The sequence below is a fragment of the Podarcis bocagei genome (assembly GCF_964188305.1).
Source record: "Podarcis bocagei genome assembly, chromosome: 14".
Lineage (NCBI taxonomy): Eukaryota > Metazoa > Chordata > Lepidosauria > Squamata > Lacertidae > Podarcis > Podarcis bocagei.
In genome coordinates this window covers 21,443,978-21,466,503 of record NC_138139.1, presented here as the reverse complement: position 1 = coordinate 21,466,503, position 22,526 = coordinate 21,443,978, and the positions used below count along the sequence as shown (strand labels likewise).

Below are 22,526 nucleotides of genomic sequence, written 5' to 3'. Positions count from 1 at the left end.
GATGGACCATTCGTTGGACCCTGTTATAGGGTAATGTTCCTTTGGGGAGGAACAAATGGCAGCTATGAGCTGATGGATGCTGGGGGAAGAATGCTGCTGGTGTAATGCCCTCAATTCCACCCATCCCTCTCCCCACAAAACGAAAAACAATTGACAGGGGTTTGAAGGACCCTTTCCATTGTTCCTTTCACAGGCCAAAATCCGAGTTGGAAGTTCACAGTTGAGAACTTCTGGTTCAGCACTAGCCACAGTGTGGCAGTTCTCACGTCACAAATAAGACAGAGCTTTTGTGATATTGATCTCTGCCATCAAATACAAACCAGGGTGTGTGTGTGTGTGTTTTGCATTTGTTGCCTTTCTTTCCATTCCCATGCTACAAAATCTGGATAATGATAGCAATAGTTTCTGCCTTCTGGTCTTGCTAATTTGGCTGAAGAAGGGAGATGTGGGGGATAATTCAATAACATTTGTAAAGCACTTTGAACATGAAAAACAATGTGCGCAGTAAGTGATGATGATAGCAACAATAATAATTATGATGATTATTAATTAACTGGTGGTGCCAGCTGTGCTGGAAACAGTGCAAAGTGTTTGAAGGAGAAATAGCTTGCTTTAGGGTTTGACTATTATAAAGTGACTCAAAAGCACAGCGAATTGAGTCTGCATGCTAATAGCATTGTGATTTGGATTAATATCCTCTTTCTTAATGTTGGTGCTCTTTTTTCTTTGGCTTTGCAAAGGCTGTTGAGTTTAGAGCACTTATTAGGGCTGGAAGTAAGTTCTGAAGAACTCAATAGGTCTTGCTTGCAATCACAAGCTCAGGCTGTGTCAGAGGCTAATTGCTTAAGAATGTGTGATCCAGTGTTATGGTTTGGGTGTCTGACTAGGACAGGGAGTCAGATTATAGTTTGGTCATCAGCTGCAGTGGGTGACTTTGGCAAAGTTGCTTGCTCTCAGACGTAATGTGGATCATACACAGTTAATATGAGGAAGGGGAGAAAATGGTTCATTCCATCTATGCTATCCCATGCATATAACTGTAAACTAGGGGAAGCTTAAGCCTTTTTCCAAATGGCCTCCTCTGTGTATTAGCATAGGAGGGAGTAACGTACCTCTGACTCCACCCGCAACATGGCATGCTTCACCCCGTCTCTTCAGCACAACATCTGCTGCGGAGAGAGCTAATAATAATAATAATAATAAATTTTATTTATACCCCGCCCTTTCTGGCCAGAGCTGGGCTCAGGGCGGCTAACACCAGTAAAATTACAGTAAAAATATATGTGTGTGAACAGTTGCATGTAAGCAACATCCCCAATCACACAAGGCTCTTGATCATATGGATCCTTGTAGGATCCACTTTGCAGTCATTGAACTGAGTGTGCAGAGGCAAAAGCAGCCAGAGCAAATGGTGCCTTTGTACAACAGGCTAGTTTTTACACACCCACACACAACCCCCCCATCCCACACACCTTCTGTCCTCTATCCAGGCAAGCAAGAAGCATGAACAGAGCTTAAGGACACATTCCAGCCAGGCAAAATCACTCAAGGAGGATGTGAAGCAGGGCTTCTGGGGAGGTGTGGTCTGCTGAAAGTTCTGAGGGCCAGACAGAGAGGCATTGTCTCTATAGTCATGAGGTTCTCTACCTGTAATCTTATCTGAGACTGGTAGTAGTCCTCCAGGGTGCCTGGTCTTTTTCATCCCTGGTCTTTTTCAATGGAGATTTTAGGGATCAAGAATGACACCTCCTGCATGCAGAATAGGTGTTTTGTCATTGAACTACAGCCTCTGCATAAGTAATTGTTTTTCAGTAGGTTTAATGTAACATGTAGTTTGGTTCTAAAGTGTTTCTTCCATTTCAATGGGACTAACAGCTCCATGCTATGCTATCTACACAGACATAAATCATATTAAGTTCAAAGAGACTTAATCCTAGGTGAGAGGATGTAGGATTGCAGCCAAAAGAGTTAAGACCCATTCAGCTAGGGATGATGGGAGTTGTAGTCCCAAAACATCTGGAGGGCTGAGTTTGCCTGTGCCTGAACTAACCCAATGAGACTTACTTCAGAGTAAGTCTTTCATCTTGTTATTTATTATTACAGCAGAGTAGACATGCATAAAATCATACTGTAAGTCATCACTAACTTTAGCTAAATTGGAGTCAGTGTGAGAATGTATTTTTCTTCTTTTCTGACCTACCTCCTGAGATAGATGGCGGGGAATGCTTCTGTGCATGTGCAAAGTAATACTATGGTAGCAAAATCAGAACTTACATTTCTGGAAGTTGGAAGACAGCTTCTGAGTTAAGAAATGCAATGTCTAGAACAGCTTTCCCCAATCTGGTGCCCTCCGGGTATTTTGGACTACAGCTCCCATCATCCCTGTCCATTGGCCACACTGATTGGGGCTGATGGGAGTTGTAGTTCAAAACATCTGGCATGCAGCAGGTTGAGGAAGACTGCTCTGAAAGGAATCATAGAGTGAAAGAATTGTAGAGTTGGAAGGGACCCTGAGCATCATCTAGTCCAACCTCCTGCAGTGCAGGGATATGCAGCTGTCCCTTACGGAGATCGAACCTGCAACCTTAGCATTATCAGCACCAGGGTCTAACCAACTGAGCTATCAGCTTGATGTTGTTGCTGTTGCTTCTATTCCACCCATTTCATTCTTGTAAGTCAACAAATTATTTTATCTCTCATACAAAATAAGCTATGATTAGGCCATGGGATTTCAGGAGAATGATTATCTTGAGACTTTGCCCCACTGAATAAAAACAACACCAACACAAGGGAAATAAACAGTTAGTGTAAATTTCAGCAGTTGAAATTGCATCTTTCGGTCTCTTCCTTATATTTTGCATTTTAATACAATGCTGATAAGATATCTTTTTTAAAACAATAGGAGGGGGAGGGGTGTCACAGAGTCCTTCAGAATGGGAAGGTTTAGCAACAGCATAATTGGTGCTAGGCAGGGGAAATTATTGTCTGAGATGTACTTGCGGATGCAATTTGGTGCGATGCGGTTGCTCTGAAATGCGTGAATTGGCTCTTCATCTCAGCCAGTGGGAACTCTTTCACCATCACCCTTCAAGCTGGCTCTTGAAAAAATGATACATTGCAAAAGACCAGGTGAGGACAGAGAAGGAACATCGGTTCTTAAGATTTGTATTTTCCTGGGGAGTGTGATATGTGTGTGTGCGCGCATGTGCGTGCATATGTTTAATCAGAATCAAGGCAGGGCTAAAGTTGTCGCACACAGAAAGTGGCAGAAGCGTAAGCACCCAGCCATGGTCAATCTGCAGGAACCACCCTTCCTTTGTTTAAACATTTGAAACATTTGCATTCCTGCTTTCTGCCTGGGTTGGCTCCAGGTCAGGGTGGGGTGCACAAATGCGCAAGGCCATCAGTGCCTCCACCAGCTGCAAAATTACCTGATGGCAGCAGGCCTAAGGAGCCATCTGCCATAGTAAATTTCCTACAATGCTGCTTAAAAAGGTAAAGGGACCCCTGACCGTTAGGTCCAGTCGTGACCGACTCTGGGGTTGCGACGCTCATCTCGCTTTATTGGCCGAGGGAGCCGGCGTACAGCTTCCAGGTCATGTGGCCAGCATGACTAAGCCGCTTCTGGTGAACCAGAGCAGCGCACGGAAACGCCGTTTACCTTTTCACTGGAGTGATACCTATTTATCTACTTGCACTTTGACGTGCTTTCGAACTGCTAGGTTGGCAGGAGCAGGGGCCGAGCAACGGGAGCTCACCCCATCGCGGGGATTCGAACCGCTGACCTTCCGATAGGCAAGCCCTAGGCTCTGTGGTTTAGACCACAGCACCACCTGCGTCTTACTTTCAAAATTAGGGAAAGGGCTATAGCTCAGTGGTAGAGCATCAGGTTTGCATGCAGAAGGTCCCAGGTTCACTAGCATCTCCAAAGTAGGGCTAGATATGACTCCTCTTTGAAATCCTGGAGAGCCACTGCCAGTCAGTGTAGGAAGCACTGAGCTAGATGGACCCATGGTCTGAACTCAGTATAAGGCAGCTAGCTTCCTATGATGCTAAACAGGGAGGCAATCTGAGGAGATGTTGTCACAGGTGAGTATTACTACCAGAAACAGCTACACCTTCAGTCATTACAAAGAGTCAAAACTAGGATCGGCAAAAGAAACCAGGACTCCTGTACCTTTGATTATTGTGTAGGAGAGGGGATTTTGATTAGTGCAGCTTGTCATACAGTGGTGTGAGAAGCTGAACCTGCTGAAATCCCTTCTCCAGCGCTATTAAAAGTAATTCCATTGCCTTTCCATCTGGTCACCCTAATAGAAAAGTTAACAAGAACAAATGCTTTCCGCATACCCTGCTTCTCTCTCTCTCTCCCCCGCCCCTAGTTTCATTTTGAATATATGCAACAAGAGAATGCCTTTGAAGCTTGCTGCAAACTTTGCCTCTCCCATACACCAAACCTTTGGGAATGACGCTCCTGGTTTTTGTGTTCTCAGATCAGGAGTAGGAATGGAAGAGAAATCATTTGGCTCACAAGTAGAAATCACAAGTGGCTAGGGTGTTGTTGAGATCAAGTCCTCCTTTTGACCCTCTCGTCGGCATCTGGTTGGCAATTGTGAGAACAGGGTGCTGGATTAGGTGTGACTTCCATCTGATTCATAGGGACGCGGGTGGCGCTGTGGGTTCAACCACAGAGCCTAGCACTTGCTGATCAGAAGGTCGGCAGTTCAAATCCCTGTGACGGGGTGAGCTCCCGTTGCTCGGTCCATGCTCCTACCAACCTAGCAGTTTGAAAGCACGTCAAAGTGCAAGTAGATAAATAGGTACCGCTCCAGCGGGAAGGTAAATGGCATTTCTGTGTGCTGCTTTGGTTCGCCAGAAGTGGCTTAGTCATGCTGGCCACATGACCCGGAAGCTGTACGCCGGCTCCCTCGGCCAATAAAGCGAGATGAGCGCCGCAACCCCAGAGTCAGCCACGACTGGACCTAATGGTCAGGGGTCCCTTTACCTTTACCATCTGATTCAACGGGGCTCTCCTTATGTTCCTAAGGACTACCACAACTCCATATGGGAAGGCCAATTCAGGAAACTGCCTTATGCTAAGTCAGCCTGTTGGCACATCTAGCTTAGGATAGCCTCTGAATATTAGTTGCTGGGAGTCACAAATGAGGAAAGTTGTTGTTACATTCAGGTTCTGCTTGCAGGATACTCATAGGCATCTAGTTGACCAATAAGAAAACAGGATGGCGGACTAGATGGGCCACTGGCCTGATCCAACAGGTCTCTTCTTACATTCTTATGTTTAATATGAACTCACTAAATTGAATTCCCCAGACAAACACATAAACTGAAGCTAACTTTTGAATCTTGCACTTCTGTGTATCTTCTAGTGCAGTGCACCAACCTAAGAGTACATATAAAAATTAATATATTAGTTAAAAAAACATACCAAGATTGCATTATATTGGGGAACTGCTTGCAGAAATTCATATATTAGGCAAAATTACATACAAAAATATGCATATTAGGCAAAATGTGTGAGAAAATGCATATTTTTTGTGCATTTTGAAAAAAATGTTTTTGTTTTAAATCACAAACTGGTGCAGAAATGGGGTAAATCTGACCTTACAACTGGAAAAACTGAGACTCTGAAATGTTAGTCACTAGTCCGGTTGCAGTGGTCGTAAGTCAGTTTCAAAAGCTCAGTGTTGCATTGAAATTCATTGAATCTAAGAAATTAGCCAGGGGCAAAATGAGACCTGCAACAAAATATTGCAGTATGGAGTGATCCCTCTTTAGAATTTCAGCCACTCCATTCTATGCTTTCTATCCTTGTTCCTTGTGACCACCCTGAACCTCTACACTGTCTAACAGATAGTCACTGTTCCCAGTGGCATAGCATGGGGGTGCAGGGGGGGCGGCCGCACCAGGCGCAACATCTGGGGTTTGGGGTTAGGGGGTGCAAATCCACGGGTTGGGGGCACAAATTACTTGCCTTGCCCCGAGTGCTGACAACCCACGCTACGCCACTGACTGTTCCACGCCCTTTGAGCATGCTAAATCATCATTGAGGTATTTCTGCCTTTGTCCTCCAGAGTCCTCTGGGCATGGGGATTCCTTCTGCTTGTGTATGGCTGGTGCCATTTTTATTAGCTCAGGACTTGCACTTGGAGAATTGAAATTCCTGTTAGTATACATGCAGGTCCTGCCATCAGAAAACTCATTATCTGAAATCCCTGTTATCCAAACATAAAGAATTATACCCAAACCTCGCCACATACAGCTGATTCAGATATCCAAACAGCTGGAGTTCCTTCACTTCCTTGCTTGTTTGTGTTTTGTTGGTCGGCAGCTGTCATTTCAGAAAGAGAAAACATGGAGGAAGGGAGAGAGATCAGACAAATCAGGGAGCAGGAGAAATCAGACAAACCCATTTTTCTTTTGTCTGAGTTTTGCTGATTGGCCACACCAGTTTCAGGCAGAAAGTGTGGAGGGAGAGAAGAAGAACAGACAAATCACAGCTTAGAAATGTTCCCATAGGAAATAATAGACATAATCAGCTCATTATGTGAATGCTTGCCTAATGAACAATTTCCTGGGAATGCATTGTTTGGGTAGCGGGACCTGTATGTATATGATTCTCCTCTGCTACCCTATTGAGTCAGGCATTCCCTGCTGAAATATGAGAGGCCTCATCTGCAGTGGCATGCTGCCGGCACTAGAAGACTCACTTGTTTACACAGGCATTCCCTTGATCTCTTGACCAGAGTCTCCTGTTTTGACTGCCGTTTTACTTGCTGTGTTATGTTAATGGGATTGTTTTATTGCTCATTTCAGTCATGGCCCTTTATATTTTAATGGGATTTATTTCACTGCATATTTTAATTACAGTGTATTTTTAGTTACCCTGTATTGTAACAGTGTTGTGCAATTGTTTGTTTGTTTGTTTTCTATTTTGTAAAATGCTTCGAAGCCTTCTGGGCATTAAGTGGTATATAAACAACAGCAGCAATAATGAGAATAACAGGTTATTCTCTCTCTCTCTCTCTCTCTCTCTCTCTCTCTCTCTCTCTCTCTCTCCTTCCCTCCTTCCCTCCCTCCTTCTACCAGAAACCACTACCAAAATTGCACAGTGGCTACAGCTTCAGGAAAAACCCATGGGAAATCCTGCTACACACTTACTTTCAGCATTGTTTTCCCTCATAAGGAAGATGTCTGCTACCTGGCATACCATTATCCCTACACCTACTCTGCTATGATGGTAAAACTCTTTCCTCTGATGAATTCCCAGATTGGGGATGGGGAAGAAATTTATTTCAGTTTGCATTCTGGTATGTGGAAAGGCTCAGTGCTTCACTACATTTGGCCATGAGCTTCGCTCAGGCTCAGAGGCAGAGTGGAGGTGTTGTTTGCAGAGCCACACTTCCCCTCACTCCTAGAGCGTTCAGGACAGAGGACGTGGTTTTGCGTGGCTTGTATAGATCAGAGGACATGTCTCCATGCAACCCTCACTGCCTCTACTCTGTAGGAGCCAGAGATTATATAATAAAGTAGTTTAAATTCAATTTAATAACTTATATACTGTTTAGTATAACAAAGTCTCTAAGCTGTTCATGGCAATTGCAAGCAAAATCACAAGCAAAAAGTCTGTACATAATATTAAAATTCTACAAAATGCAATTGTCCTTTAGTGCACTGCAAAATGCAGGGGGCCTTAAAATGACTAGACAGCCCCTCAGAGGAGGTGAGCTGATTAGAGGTATTTTTACAGCCTTCATAAAAGAAGGCTTCAGCCTGCTGTTGAGGCAATAGTTCCCAGACATACCGTAGTTCTAGGAAGTGCTAATGTAGCTATAGGGAGCTCTCCAGGGTCCTGACCAGCTGGTCCTTTGCTATAGGACCATATAGGGAAGAAAACAATGTCTACATGTACGGTTGCAAATTAGTTTTGGCTATGTAATGAATGAGGGGAACAAGTCAATTGTGAGTGAGGGCTGTGCTTCTTGGATTTGTCATTGGTCTGTGGAAATCATGTAGTGAATGAGATGATGTTGTTCATCTGAGTCCTCGGTCAGATTTGGCTATATGATGGTATTTCTTGGGGGGAAATAACAATTTAATTGGGTCTTGGGAGAGAGAGAGACTGCAAATAAGAGAGTCTGAATGCAAATTAACATTTCTCCAAGTACTACCAAACAATAATAAAAAAGTAGGGCTTTTTTGACAATGCTACAAATGTCCATGAAATATGGGGAATAGGTTCAGCACTACCCTACCCTACCCTACATTTAAAATAAATTGAAGGTGTATCTCCTGTGTGTACTAAGGTATGGAGAAACACTCATTTCCTGAATCTGGCTTTCCTGATGGCTTTGACCAGGTCAGCTAAAATAACTCACAACTTTCTCCCAGAGCTTCTGACTTTTTGTCATGGGAAAACAATTCCATTTTTGCAGACTGGATGATGAACAAAAACCCATTTCATGAATGTGCATCATTAGGTTTTATTTTCCAGCATATGTCCATGCAAAATGTGTGTGTGTGTCCCTTCAGATCAGTAATGAATTCATAGTGATTTAGCAACTCAGGGGCTCAATTACCTGCACAATGCGTTTGAAAAGATGATAAAATCCCATATGGAAACAGTGACTTGGAAACACTGATCATAATATAATGTGCATTTAATAACTGAAAGCATATTTATAGCACACCTCTGTGTACTGTGCAGAGGGACAGTATTCAATGCCACTGTTACTCTGAGTAATGAATGAATGTATTTTACTCCAGGGTGATAGATGAAAATAGTTATTAATAGAGTCTTGCTGCACACAAGCACATACAAGTGGAACCTAGAGGGCCAACTTTGATTTCAAAAGCAATGATAACTGGGCAGAAGCAGGACCAATAAGAAAATGTTTTGGTACCAGCAGGTACAGTGGAGTGCTTGTTTTAACGCAGGGTGAAGGAGCTGAAATGAAGGGAATTGGGTGTGAAACCAATCTCCAGTGTTGTTGTCCTTTAGTTGATTTATGAATTGCTTCCTATGCATATCTCAAAGCATCTCGTAATAACACATTAAAAATATATATAAAAGAATTGCATACTTAAAACAGTTAAAACAACTGCAAACATATGCGTGTCTGCATATGTACAGTTTAAAACTATATACATTAAAAATAGATACCAACTGGTACAAATAACTCCACTTAAAAGGCTTATTGAAGGTCTTCAACAGGTGCCGAAGAGGAAACAGAGATGGCGTCTGTCTGGTGTGCAATGAGAGGGCAGGTGCTGCCACACTAAAGGTCCAATTCTGACACAATGAGGAACAGACTTCCTGATAAGATAGTATCTGCAGGAGGCTTTCTCTTGCGGAGCTCAGGTATGGGGTGAGTCTGTAAGGGACGAGACAATCTGTTAATGCCAGCTTGCTGCATTGCTCTGATGCCACTTCTTTTAACCCCACCACCACTCAACCTTTGAAGAGCTGCTGTGAAGGGGATGCAGACATTGCAACCTTTCACTCAGCAGCACTTGAATTGGTAGGCTGGGTCCGGCTCAGCTGCCTAATTCCTCGGTGCACAGAGACAGATTGCATTGTTGGGCAGGTAGATATTTGCATTTTTTATAGTATGTGTCACAATAGGCAGAGTGGACCCCCAGACCAGCTGTTTTGCACTGGCTGCAGCAGAAGGAACACAAGGTGTGAGACAGAGCTAAGGTGCAAAAACAGGTACAGTGGTACCTCGGGTTACATACGCTTCAGGTTACAGACTCCGCTAACCCAGAAATAGTACCTCGGGTTAAGCTCTTTGCTTCAGGATGAGAACAGAAATCGTGCTCCGGCAGCGTGGCAGCAGCAGGAGGCCCCATTAGCTAAAGTGGTGCTTCAGGTTAAGAACAGTTTCAGGTTAAGAATGGACCTCCGGAACGAATTAAGGACTTCACCCGAGGTACCACTGTATTTACAAGGATGTGATGAAATGTAGACTGCCCAAAGATGAAGGTGATGAAGAGGAGGGCCAGGTCCCCAAGAAGAACGTATTTTAATATATTCTGGGAAGTTTGAAAGTATGGAAATGAGACCCTTTATATAATTTGTCTCTATACCCTCCCGCATATTTCCTATCATTTAAGTGCTTTAAAAACACATAAATACTGACATGTCTAGTCTTCCCCCGTCCCAGCCCATTTTTCCAGCTGCACAGTTTCCCCCTAACTGCACATTTTGTGGTCAATTGCACATTAAAACAACAACAACAACCCTGATTTGTGAATGTTGAGCATCTGACTGGTCATTTTTGCAAAGAGGGTGCTGGATGATAAGGATCCTTGATTTTATTTGGATGGACTTTTCACACGTCCTCCTGCTTTTGTCCCCCTCTCTCCAGTCTCACCTTGACATCTTGGAGCAAGCCAGGAATGCAAAGAAAGTCTTCTTCAGGAGGCAGACTCTGTGTCACACTCTGGGAGGAAACCCCTGTCCCCTGCTGACAATCACAGCCATGCCTGAGTCAGAAAGCAGTGATGATCTGGAGCAGTTCCGTAAGTCATGGATGCCTCTGAGTTAGTCCATTTCATTTGGTTTGTAGCCTTCCTCCATTTGGAAACTCAATGTGAGTGACAGTGTGCATTTAACAGTCATATGCAATGAATTAAAATGCAACAGATGGAACCCTGGGCTGAACTGAGATTATCTGCCCAATTTTCACTGCTGTCGAGAAACACTCCCAGATTGGGCTGTGTTTTCTGATGTTTGTTTTTGGAAGCACTGCTTACAGGGACTGTGGTGAAAACCTGAATGGGTATATTGTTCTTTCTAAAGGGAAGAACTAGTTGAACTGGTTGTAACACCAAATAATGTCACTTGCTTCAGCAACATGGCCAGAAATGGGCTGTGCACCTAGTTGCTTCAGGGACCAATGTATATTAAGTGTAGCCTGTTTGCTAGTTAAGGTGCCCACTCAGACCTGAGGCATGCTCCAGGAATGATAACAACAGCGATGTTCTAAGTATGCAGTCCACTTGATTTGCTGGATGAATTGTCAGAAAGGGACTGTACCATGTGGTGTGCTACAAGCTTGCCTCCGGGCAAGGCTGAATAATCATGTATTTACTTATTTCATCTGAGCAGCTTGGTTAATTATAGCTTTTGGGAGATATACCAAATTTCATTTCCCTGCCTCCTAGCTTTGATCAACCCCCATGCCTCACTCCCCTGGCTTTGTTTTGACAAGCCCTCTAATCTATGGGTCAGGGAGGAAGGGATAAGGGGGTCCATTGTTGCAATTTCATAAATGGCCAAGCTTTGGAAAAACACAGTAAATGTTTAAAAGCCTTTTTGTCACCGGTACAAATGGGAGTTCCCTTCATCACTTGTGGATAACCCGCATGGATGGTAGATGTGGCTTTCAGCAAGGATGTCATCTAGAACTTTGGAGACCCAGTCAGCAGAGGCAGTGGAGCAGAGCTGAAGACAGAGCTGAAGACTTTCCCCTGCTGTTACTTCCTTTCAAAATCCATTGCAGTAAAGCAGGTGCCTTTGCAGTGTAATTTTCAGTTCCTGCTAAAACTTTTTTGTTTAGGAATGTGTATCTAGACAACACCACCACCATTAATAAATGTCTTTACCAGCAAGTCCTGGGTCCCAATGTATTTTTTAAATGCATATTTGCTTTTAAAATCACCAATTTTATTCATATTTTCATGAACTTGAATCCCCCCCCCAGTATTTTTTCTTATGAATATTTATATTATTTTATGAAAACTACTTAGAGGTTTATGTTAATTAAATAGTATACAAATCTTCCATAATGACAACGTCTACAATAATTTTGCTTTCCCAGAGAGCTCCACCCACCTGCCGCCTCCCAAAGCAAACATATACAATGTGGTTTCTCAAGACTAAATTGACTTACTTTATTTATTTCAAAACATTTTTATATGGGTTAATCTTTCAAGAAAAGGTGGGTACTGGTTGTGAATCCGAGGCACCAGGTGTGAGCAATGAGAACATAAGAAAAACTCTGATGGATCAGACCAGAGGTCCATATAACCTGACATCCTGTTCAGGTTTGGGCAAATTGAGCAAGATGAGGTTATGTAGGGAAGGGCTGAGGCAAACTTAAGCACCCTGGACAGCTCCATGCTAGAGAGACTCCATAAGCACAAAAGCCAAGTTTCAGCACCAGTCAACCTGAGACTGAGCTTTGAAAAGGAGCTGCAAGTTCGAGTAGTTAGCTGCACATTCAGTGAGTGGAACCTCCTCATTTAATGAACCTCAACATGCTTTAGCAGTTATCAGGTTTGATGCTGCAAGGGAGACTCTTTTTCCACTAGGGTGGGTGTGGAGCAAGGTAACTCCAGTGCCTTTGTCCAGAGTGGGATTGGCACAATGGGCCCCTCGTGCACAAGTTCTTCCGTGTCAGTAGAAGCATCTGGTGCTGACCTTGAGGGCAATTCTCTTCCCCAGACCACATCCCTGACCTCATGCCCTGAAGATGGAGAGTACGGTCCCAGGGTCACATGAAAGGGAAAATAGGCCAAGATAGGCAAGAGGTTGGGTTCCAAAGGAGGCCACAGGAAGATAACTCAGTACAGAACTAGTTGTTGGGAATCACAAGTGGGGAGAGGTCTGTTGCATTCAGGTCCTGCTTGTGGGCTTCCCATAGCCACTTAGTTGGCTACTGGATGATGGATGTTGGTCTCTCATGGATCTTTGATCTGATCCAGCAAAGGTCAGGTTCTAAAAGGATAAATAAGCAGGAGCAGGTCTTAGGCTAGACCAAGCTAGGCTTCAGAAGTCTTAGAGAACTACTCTGGCTGATGACTTCCTCAAGCCTGAGGCACCAGTTATGTAAGGCTATGTCAGGGTTGGGGAAGCTGTGGCCCTCCAGATGCTGCTGGATTGCAAGCTCCCAGAGGGATGATGGGAGTTGTAGACCAGCAACATCTAGAAGACCAAAAGCTCCCCAACCCAGACTTATAGATGTGATCAGGATGTGTGCCATGGAGCAGCAAGAATTGGGCCATCACTTTCCTATGAGCTGCCCTGGTGCTACAGAGAGTGAGACAACTGTCTCCTTCTCCCATACTGAGCCAGCTACAGACGGGGAACTTCAGACCAGGGGAGGGCAACCATGGCCCTCCATACTCTCCCTTCCCTGGTCCTGCTCAAGTTCTATTTCTGGCTGTAATGGAATAGTTTTTGTTGGCCTGGATAGAGAAAACGTGTGTGCACAGAAACCATTGACTTTTGCATGGCTGGTATATGTGGCCTACTGTACAAGGGTAAGCATTGCATTTGTTGCTCCTTTCATTTTGGCCTCTGGCCCCTCCTACCACTGGCATGCGGCCCCCAGAAGGTTGCTCACAAGGGACTGTGACCCTCAGGCTGCAAAAGGTTCCCCACCTCTGCTTTACAGGTGTCCCGTGATTTACAATTGCTGTCACAGGGCTGCTTGAGATTGCTGGCATTCCTTCTTGTCCCTTCCAGTAATTGCTTATTACTTATCAGTAATAGAACACGGGAAGGAGAGGCATAAGGAGCCACCCTAGTATTCATCTTCCATGCACAAATCTATTGAGACCTGCATGTTTTATACATTCCAGCACCCTCGTCCTTTTCTAATTCTAGAGATAACAGATCGGCTATTCAAGCTGCACGAACCTGCTTATTAAAATGTCGCTTCTCTTTGGAAGAGGGTTACAAGAAAGAGGGAGTCGTCATAGAATTCACAGAGTCTCTCATTGCCTCTCAGATGCTCCTGTTCTAAATATGCAGAATGCCCAAGGAAGCTGATTTGTGGCTGGTTTCATCCCACTCATCACCCCCCTCCCATGATACCCCAAACACTCATATGTCCCCCGCCCCCCGCCAACACTGCATATTCGTTTTGGAATATGTGGAAGCTAAGCGAGAGTCTGTGATTGGCTCTTGCATTGTCAATGGAATTAAAGATTCCGCCCAGGACAAACTGCTATGACAAGTGTAAGGTTTTATTATGTATTATGTTCAGGCTGCATCATACAGCTTAGAAACTGCACCAAGGGGAGAAATTAAACTGTCACAGCATTGGGCACTTAACGCCCATGTTAAGTAAGGACATTGAAGTGCTCACTGTGGTAGCTGATGGGGTTTGAAACTAAAGCTGAACTGATTCACATTTCTTCTTTTTTTGGGGGGAGGGGGGGAGCATTTTTGGAAGTGCCAAATAGCCTCCTTCCTTTCGGTAACCTTTTAAAAGCACTTTGCAAAACCTCACATTCATTTACATTGCCTTTGCTTGCTCTCATTTGCTATCACTTGCCTCATTGTCTTTCTACTCTTGCTGGCATTCCCCTGGGAGGTTGTTGGAGAAAGGGAAAGCAATGGCCATGGTGGGATCCCTCTGTTCAGAGAGTATCCCATGGTTTTGTGCATGTGTTTGTGTGTGTATACATGCCTGTAGGATTCTTACCTGCCTACGTGTACACCGGAACAGTTGTGCATATCATATTACAGTGGTACCTCAGTCTGTGAACAGTGCAGTCAATGAACGCTTCGGGGAATGGCCGCCACGAAACCGGAAGTAGGCATTCTCACCAGTGAACTTTCCCCCGGAAAGTAAACAGAATCCAACCAGGGGAAGAGCACCTGTGGTGGGAAGCCCCATTAGGTAAAGCGCTCCTTGGCTTGAGAACAGTTTCAGCTAATGAATGGACTTCTGGAATGAATTAAGTTTGCAAACGGAGGTACCACTGTATTTGTATTACATTTAGATACAATTTAATGCTAAAATAGACTTCTAAGTAGTTTACTATTTATGGGAGCCAGTTATACAAATGTTAACACCCCCAGCTAAAATACACAACAAATCAATCCTAGGAAAACAGCTATGGTTGGCATCCATCTGTCTCAGGAGGCAATGGAGGAGTGTGCCTTTGGGGGAGAGAGACAGAGTTACAGCACCTGCTATGGCTGTAGAGACCAATGCAGGAGAGACATTGAAACAGGAGGCTCAGGTTGAGAGATCAAGGGAATGCCTGTGTGAACAGGTGCATCTTCCAAAGCCAGCAGAGTGCCAATAAAGATGAGACCTCCCATATTTCAGAGCGGACTGCATTCTGCAACACGGGCGCTACCAGTGAAGAAGTCTGTGTCATGGCAATTCAGGCAGCACCAAAATGAACTGGGTTCCATTGTTGATCGTAATGTCCTTATTGAGCAATTTCATGCAATATTTTGTATGAAAGTGTGTAGATGTGTGTGTGTGTGTGTGTGTGTGTCTATTTTACCTGCGGTAAAATTGGTAAACTTTTATATATCAGTATAATTCCATTATCAAGCGCCACAGGATATTACTTGGTCCCCAAGTCATTGGCTTGGCTCACTTTTCTGTGTGTATTGTGAGTTCTCTGCCCTAGAGGTGCAGTCTGGGGAGAAGCCCCGTGTGTGTGTGTGTGTGTGTGTGTGTGTGTGTGTGTGTGTGTGCTTATTGGCTCCAACCGCCAGTAGCATGGAACCCCTAGAAGCTTACCCTAAAGGGAATGCAGCCTTAGAGCTGAAAAAAGGACTTCCACTTCTGTCTTACAGCATGCCACTGTGTAGTCAGGTGGAGTGGCATGACATTGTTACTCAGGTGATTATAAACCCACCTCTCCACCTCCCTGAAGAAACTGGAGTCACCAGAGGCAGGTGGCTGATTTAACTTCCTGTCCCAGTGGGCTCCCCCTAAGCCCCTTTAGCGTCTCCCATAAAAGTAAATGACTGCCATTTATTCCATTAACTCAAAGTGATGGGAAGAGCTTTGCCTGTTGATTATCAGCCCTATCAGGCAGCTGTTGAAGTCCCAAGAGCCCTGCCAGAAAGAAACGGATGGCAAACTTAAATCCAGGCTTTGTGTATTTGGAAGGGAGCCCTGTTGATTGCAACAAAGTCAATTTCAAAGGAATGGTGCTTAAGGTATACAGCCTCCATGTAAGCAAAATCATTGCCTTTTGTAATGTGTCATTGATGAGGCCATTGTTACCTTGCCTGGTTGACAGGGGAGTGTTGTGAAGCAGCACTAGAGCTGAGCGAAAATTTCTCAGATGACATTCCCCCCACCCCCCTGCGAGAACAATTTTTTCTTTTTCAGACCGACATCTTCCCCTCAAAAGAAGGCAATTTCACAGATCCTCCCCGTCTGAATATTCTCCACCACTTTTTGTCTGTGTGTGGCATCAACAATAACACTGGTTCTGGGGCATTGTGGAGTGTGCAAAATGATGGACAGACTGCGGTTGTAGCAGCACCAAAAGCAAATGAAACCTCAGGGAAAGAAGGGAGTATCTGTACTTTCTGCTATGATGAGTGCCATCCCTGAGAAAGTGTTGGGGAACTTCTCCTCTCCTTGGATAAATTTGGTGAAATGGTCCACCCACTTCAATTTCTCTACCTATAAATAGTGTAGAGAGGCCCATCTGTGCATAGCTCTAGGCCAGGTAGAGGAGGCCTTGGGGCTGAATGTGACTCTCACCAGGACATGCATCTCCCCAGCTTTGCTCCATGCTCTCTTTGAGCACTTTTGCCTGGCTTGAATGTATCCTTGAACTGTGGTCATGCCTCTTGCTGGCCTGGATGAAGGATGCAGAGCTGTAGTGTGGTGTGTGTGTGTGTGTGTGTGTGTGTGTGTGTAGAAACCTCTATCCTTTGGTGACTGGGATGTATGTACCCTACTGCAGAAAGGTAAGAGTCACTTAAAACCATAGAGTTGGAAGGGACTAGTGTTAGAAACGGAGATATGAAAACTAGGAGCTAAATGGCACCTTGAACCTACAGTAGGTTATGGGTGCTGCAACACAGTGTCTAGGTGCACTTTTTATATCACAAGAATACAAAGCTGAAAATGAACCGCAGCTAAAATCTTATGTTCATTTTTCACATAGTCTAGTCCTCATCTGAAGACCGCAAAAAACAAAGCCATACTTCCCCTGCTCGCCCCACCCTAATATTCTTATGAGGGTTCCTTCTCCAGTCATCAGAGAGTAGCTGGAAATGGTGAGGCAGAAAGCGGAAGTGGGGAGGTCCTCCTTTCCTTCCAGCAGTGGCAGTTTTAATCTGAAATTTTAGGCGCAGTACCACACCCAGAGCTCAGAAACTGCTCGCATTAATGAAATTCCCTGTCAGAAAATGCGCCCAGTACAATGGGAGTTTCGAACTCTGGAAAGGACCCCGAGGATCATCTAGTCCAAACCCTTCCAATGCAGGAATCTCAACCAGATCATACATAGCACAGACTTTTGCTTCAGGGTCTACCCATTTTTTTGCCGCTGGCCCCACCCTCATTGATGGGTGGCCCCTGGAAGGTTTCCCATGTGGCCCTTGGGCTGAGAAACATCCCTCACCCATGCTTTAAGCACTTAGGTATCTGGAAGGTTAGCCTCCTCCACCTGTCAGTTCCACTGTGTGGGATATGAGCTGTAAGGCCCTCACTGAAGGACGTCATGTCACGTTGGTAAAGGCATAGGAGCTGCTAGCTCTGCAAAATCTGTTAGCTCTCCACTGACAGCCACATAATAAGCTGTTGGTTGATCTGTCATTTTTTTTACATAAAAAAGGGGTCTATCCCCCCCCCCCCACTTTAAAAAATGAAATACAATTTCCCTACGTCCCTCCTAATTAAGAACAGCAAGGAAGGGCTGAGATGGCCACTTTTTCAGGGTGTTGTGAACTGACGATTGTGTGTGGGGAAAATGTACACAGTTTAATTAAGCACATTGATTAAATCAATACGATTCAAACAGCTTAGCGCTCCAATCAGCTTAATCTCATTAACTGTAATTCGGGCCTCGATAATTGATTAATAATGCATTATGGTTTATGAATTATTGACTCCCGAGTTATTATAACTGTGCCTGCTCCCTGCATGACAGGCACGGCTGCATGTTAATTACAAAGAGCTCACGCTCTGTCCTCCCCCTCTCTTTTCAATAACTTTTTCGGAGGAAAGAGATGACGTATCTGATAGCAAAACAGGAACTTAATTAGATTACGGCCTTGTCGCAGTTGTGCTCCCCTGAAGGCACTCTTGTCAGTTTGGGCTCAGGAGCTGGGGAGCTATGAGGTTGTATCCAACTAAGTTTTACCCATAGGAGATGCTTTGAAATTAATGGCTATGTATTAATATCAATGGGACTCCTCTGAGTATGGCTAATGCTGGATACAACCCATAGGCCAGGAATGGGGCACTTGTGTTACCAGTCTTTAACGCTGCTCAAAAGCACAGCCGCAGCCCTGCTTACTTTAAAGCAAGTCCCACTTGTTTCAATGGGGGTTTGCTCCTAGGTATGTGCATATCGGGACGCAGGTGGTGCTGTGAGTTAAACCACAGAGCCCAGGACTTGCCGATCAGAAGGTCGGTGGTTCGAATCCCCGCGACGGGGTGAGCTCCCATTGCTCGGTCCCTGCTTCTGACTACCTAGCAGTTTGAAAGCATGTCAAAGTGCAAGTAGATAAATAGGTACCGCTCCGGCGGGAAGGTAAACGGCATTTCCATGCGCTGCTCTGGTTCGCCAGAAGCAGCTTAGTCATGCTGGCCACATGACCCGGAAGCTGTACGCTGGCTCCCTCGGCCAATAAAGCGAGATGAGCGCCGCAACCCCAGAGTCGGTCACGACTGGACCTAATGGTCAGGGGTCCCTTTACCTTTACCTTTATGTGCATATAGGATTGTAGCCTTACTATGCAACTTCCCCCCAATATAGGAGTGGGTTATCTGTGAACTGTTACGAAGCTAGACCAGCTCTTGAAATAAATATTTGGGATGCAGTGCAGTGATGCTGGTTGCTATTGTGCTAGGACTCACTTTCATGATTCTCCGAGTGGGTGGGAATCCATCTAATTTCCCAGCTGGAATGGCCTTCGAATACCCTCTGCATGCTGTGCTTCCAATCACCCATGTTTGTCTGGTAGAGCAATGAAATATGGTCCTCGGGAGGCAATGAACTCCTCCTTCTCCTCTTCTAAATGGTAAAAGAGAGCCTTGAGCTGTTACTGGGCCTCTGATATCCAGCTCAAACTGTGACATAGGGGGAGGGGGGAGAGAGAGGGCATATTTCACTGAGTCCTGCATTTCCCCAGATTTGGTAGTAAATTCCAGTCACTCTCCCGCTGCTGGAGAGGCATGCTTGAAAAGGTCAAATGTTGTTGTAGTGTTTAAAAAGAGCCAGACAGGCATTTGAGCTACTCTAAACTGACTCTTCCTGTGCCAAGAGGCAGCTCTATTAAAGGAGGGCATCGTTTTTGGACGATCGCAGATGTGGGATGGCATCAGGAAGCAAAATGGAACGCACATGCAATGGCAGGCACCTGGAGCTCAGGGCTTGCCCAGTTTTGGACATTTTGATGACTTGCAAGCAAAATGCTCATCCAACGGCAGGATGTGGATGGAAACAAGACCCTAAAGTTGAGCTCTAGTTCAGCCGCTGGGTGCATATCAATGCATAAAACAGGTGTGAGGAAATTTTGGCCCTCCAGATGTGACTGAACCAGCCCCAGCAATTATGGTCAATGACTAGGGATGATGGGAGTGGTAGTTCAGCAGCATCAGGAAGGTCAAAGGTCAAGTAGACTATGAGGTGCATTGAGCAGTTAACTGCCTGATCAGAGACCTTGAGCCCAAGTGAAGGAACTGAAGACTCCCCTTGCAGCCTTCATCAAACTAGCTAAATCTATGTTACTCTTACCTTTCTACAGCTGCCTATGGTGTGTGTGTGTGTGTGTGTGTGTGTGGGCACACACACTGTCCAGGCAAGCAAGAGGCACCCATCACACTTCAAGCACAATTTCCTGCCTTGCAAAAGTGCTCAAGGAGGGAATGGTTCTTTCCCTTGCAGGTCCTTGATTTAATAAAGTTTTGGCTTTTAACCCCACATCATGTAGAGATGTGGGGGAAATTCTGTTCAGTTCACATTTAGAGGTGAACCTACCCAATTCACATTTTCCAAAACAATACGTGAACTGAAGCACAGCCATCTTTCAAAATCCGCAGCCCTCTGAATTTTGCAGGACAGTTCTCCAACCAAATAGGGTGTGGAAAGATGCATATGCAGGTGGTAACGTGTCCATAAAACGAGATGTGTTTCTGAGAATAGCATGCAAAAAACACAGTAACATTAGGGGAAATTTCTTTGGGGGGGGGAGTGCATATTGGGCAAAATTTCATATCAAATTGGGTATATTAGGAGAAATTACAACTAAAATGCTGGTGAATTTTCCTAAAGAATTCTCCTGTTTTTCTGCAAACTGGTGTGGAAATACAGAGGACTGAAGTTGAGATTGGAAGAAACATGAGAAAGTGAGAAACCTGAAATTGTCAGATTCACCTATCCCTAGTCTTGCATGCTCATTTGTGTGTGTAGGTCCCCAGGCCACCCCTCAAATAACTTCACACATAACACGTAATTTAGTTTTGGTTTTTGGGCACTATTTTGGCCACAACTTTATTAAATACAAAATCAGTGAGTGGTTGTTTAGACATTGGTTATGACTATCTGTCCCCCCACCTGGGACAGAACTGACATCCCGAGGTCCAATCGGTAGCCAGTAGAAGAGAAAGTCAAACTGGGGGTCATTTGAGCTAAGCGTCGGACCCACGCCGCTCACCCCAGCAGCTCCCCAAAAGCTTGCCGGCCCAGATCCTATGACAAGGATTCCCATGACAGGGATTGGGCGGCCCTGGTCCCATGACAGGGATTGGACGAAATCATGGCAAGCCCCAGGATTCCTTTAATGGAATTCCCTTCAGCGCAATGGGAGGGGCAGGCACGGCCTATCCTGACCCCTCCACCACCAGCATATTATAACCAATGCCTAACCGCAACCTTACAAGTTGTGACGAATTGCTGAGTAGTAGGCAAAAACCAAATGGCACAGCCAATCACCAAATGGCAAAATTCCTACTAGGCCCCTGCGCCAAGGCAGACGACCCCATGACAGGCAAAGCAAGGTCAACCAGAAAAGAGGGCGGGTGGGCGGATGATCCGATGCACTCTGCAAAGAGAAAGAGAAACCAGAGTGCACCAATATTTAAAGACTATGGTCCCACCCACCCAATTTGCAACATACAATTTGCCCCAGCAACCTGGTTATCCAATCACAATGCCAGGCAACAACTATTAACCTGCCTGGCAACAAGAGGCCTGGCCCGATGGCCCACACCGCAACACGTGCTCTCATTTATTGGAGAACACGCTTTCCCATGTGAGGATACAGGCGTTGTTATAAAGGTGGCCTCTTTCCTCTTGCCTTGGTCTGCTTTGCCTAAGAATCATCCTCAGAATTGACTCTGAGTATCATTTTAGTCAAAATCCAGAGGCGAGAACTCTATAAAATAATGTTCTAAATGGGCACAGTTACTGCCAGTTTCTTTCTCTGGAGTTTCTCTTTCCCCTTGCAGCAATCTTCATGCTATGTATCCCAGGAGCAGCCTCAAAAGCCTCTCCCCCAGAAGGAGTGCTTTATGTCTGTTTTCATTCTAGTCACAATACAGCACTTCTCACCTGGAAAAGAGCTCTGGATATTCATTATCTGCCACACCGCGATTATATTCCTATTGTTGTAGTCCTGGAACAGGCACACACACAGAGCGCAAAGACAGAGGTGGGGGCTGGAGAGGTATAATGGCCCAGCCATTGTTTTCTAATAACTGAACAAGAGCTTGCTTCTCTCCCCCACCTCCGTTCCTAATAGCTATTATAAGAGCATCCCTTTGTCCTCCCACCTAATCTTCCCTGAAACAAAATGTGCATGTGTCATGTGAACATTAAAATGGCTATTGGTGGGGGGCGGGGGAACCTGGGCTCAGATCTTAGAGGAGCATGGATGCTGATGGTGTAAATTATCCCAGGCAAATGAACAGAATCGGCCCAATATGTTTGGCACCCTGCCCCGCCGTGTACAGAACCTGCTTGGGTTGACAATCAGCTCTTATTTCCAAATGGGCACCCTCTTCCATTGCACCTGAGAACAGCAGACTGGCTTAAAAGGTGCAGAGCAAGCTAATTTAGGGAACTCAGGGAGAAAGGTGGTGGTGGAATTCTTCCCCTTCCGTTTACCCGAAGGAGCGGAGCGTCTCCACCCCTATCATTCAGCCCGGACCCTGAGGCTCTCCACAGAGGGTCTTCTGGTGGTTCCCTCACTGTGAGAAGTGAAGTTACAGGGAATCAGGCAGAAGGTCTTCTCTCAGTAGTGGCACCCTCCCTGTGGAACGCCCTCCCTTCAGACGGCAAGGAGATTAAGAATTACATAACTTTTAGAAGACATCTGTATCGGGAAGTTTTTAATCTTTGGTGTTTTGTTAGGTTTATATATGCTGTAAGCTGGGGAAACCCAGCCAGATGGGTGGGGTATAAATTTTTTTTTTTTAATTATTATTGTTATCTGCTGCCTGAGGCTGCTGCCTCAGTCTGCTGTTGTATTTGTGCCCTGCTTGCGGTCTTCCTGCAGGCATTTGGTTGGCTATTGTGAGAACAGGATACTGAATGGGATGGACCTTTAGCCTAACCCA

General features: G+C 45.1%; 1 protein-coding gene across 2 annotated transcripts in view; it reads left to right on the top strand.

Moving 5' to 3' along the window:
- Positions 1–22,526, top strand: part of AGBL1 (AGBL carboxypeptidase 1) — a 413,198-nt gene that overhangs the window by 105,868 nt on the left and 284,804 nt on the right. For both annotated transcript variants that reach the window (XM_081171065.1, XM_081171064.1), the window contains exons 16-17: positions 7,108–7,258; positions 10,389–10,542. In XM_081171065.1, coding sequence (XP_081027191.1) covers positions 7,108–7,258; positions 10,389–10,542 — 305 coding nt within the window. The remainder of the gene's footprint in view (positions 1–7,107; positions 7,259–10,388; positions 10,543–22,526) is intronic.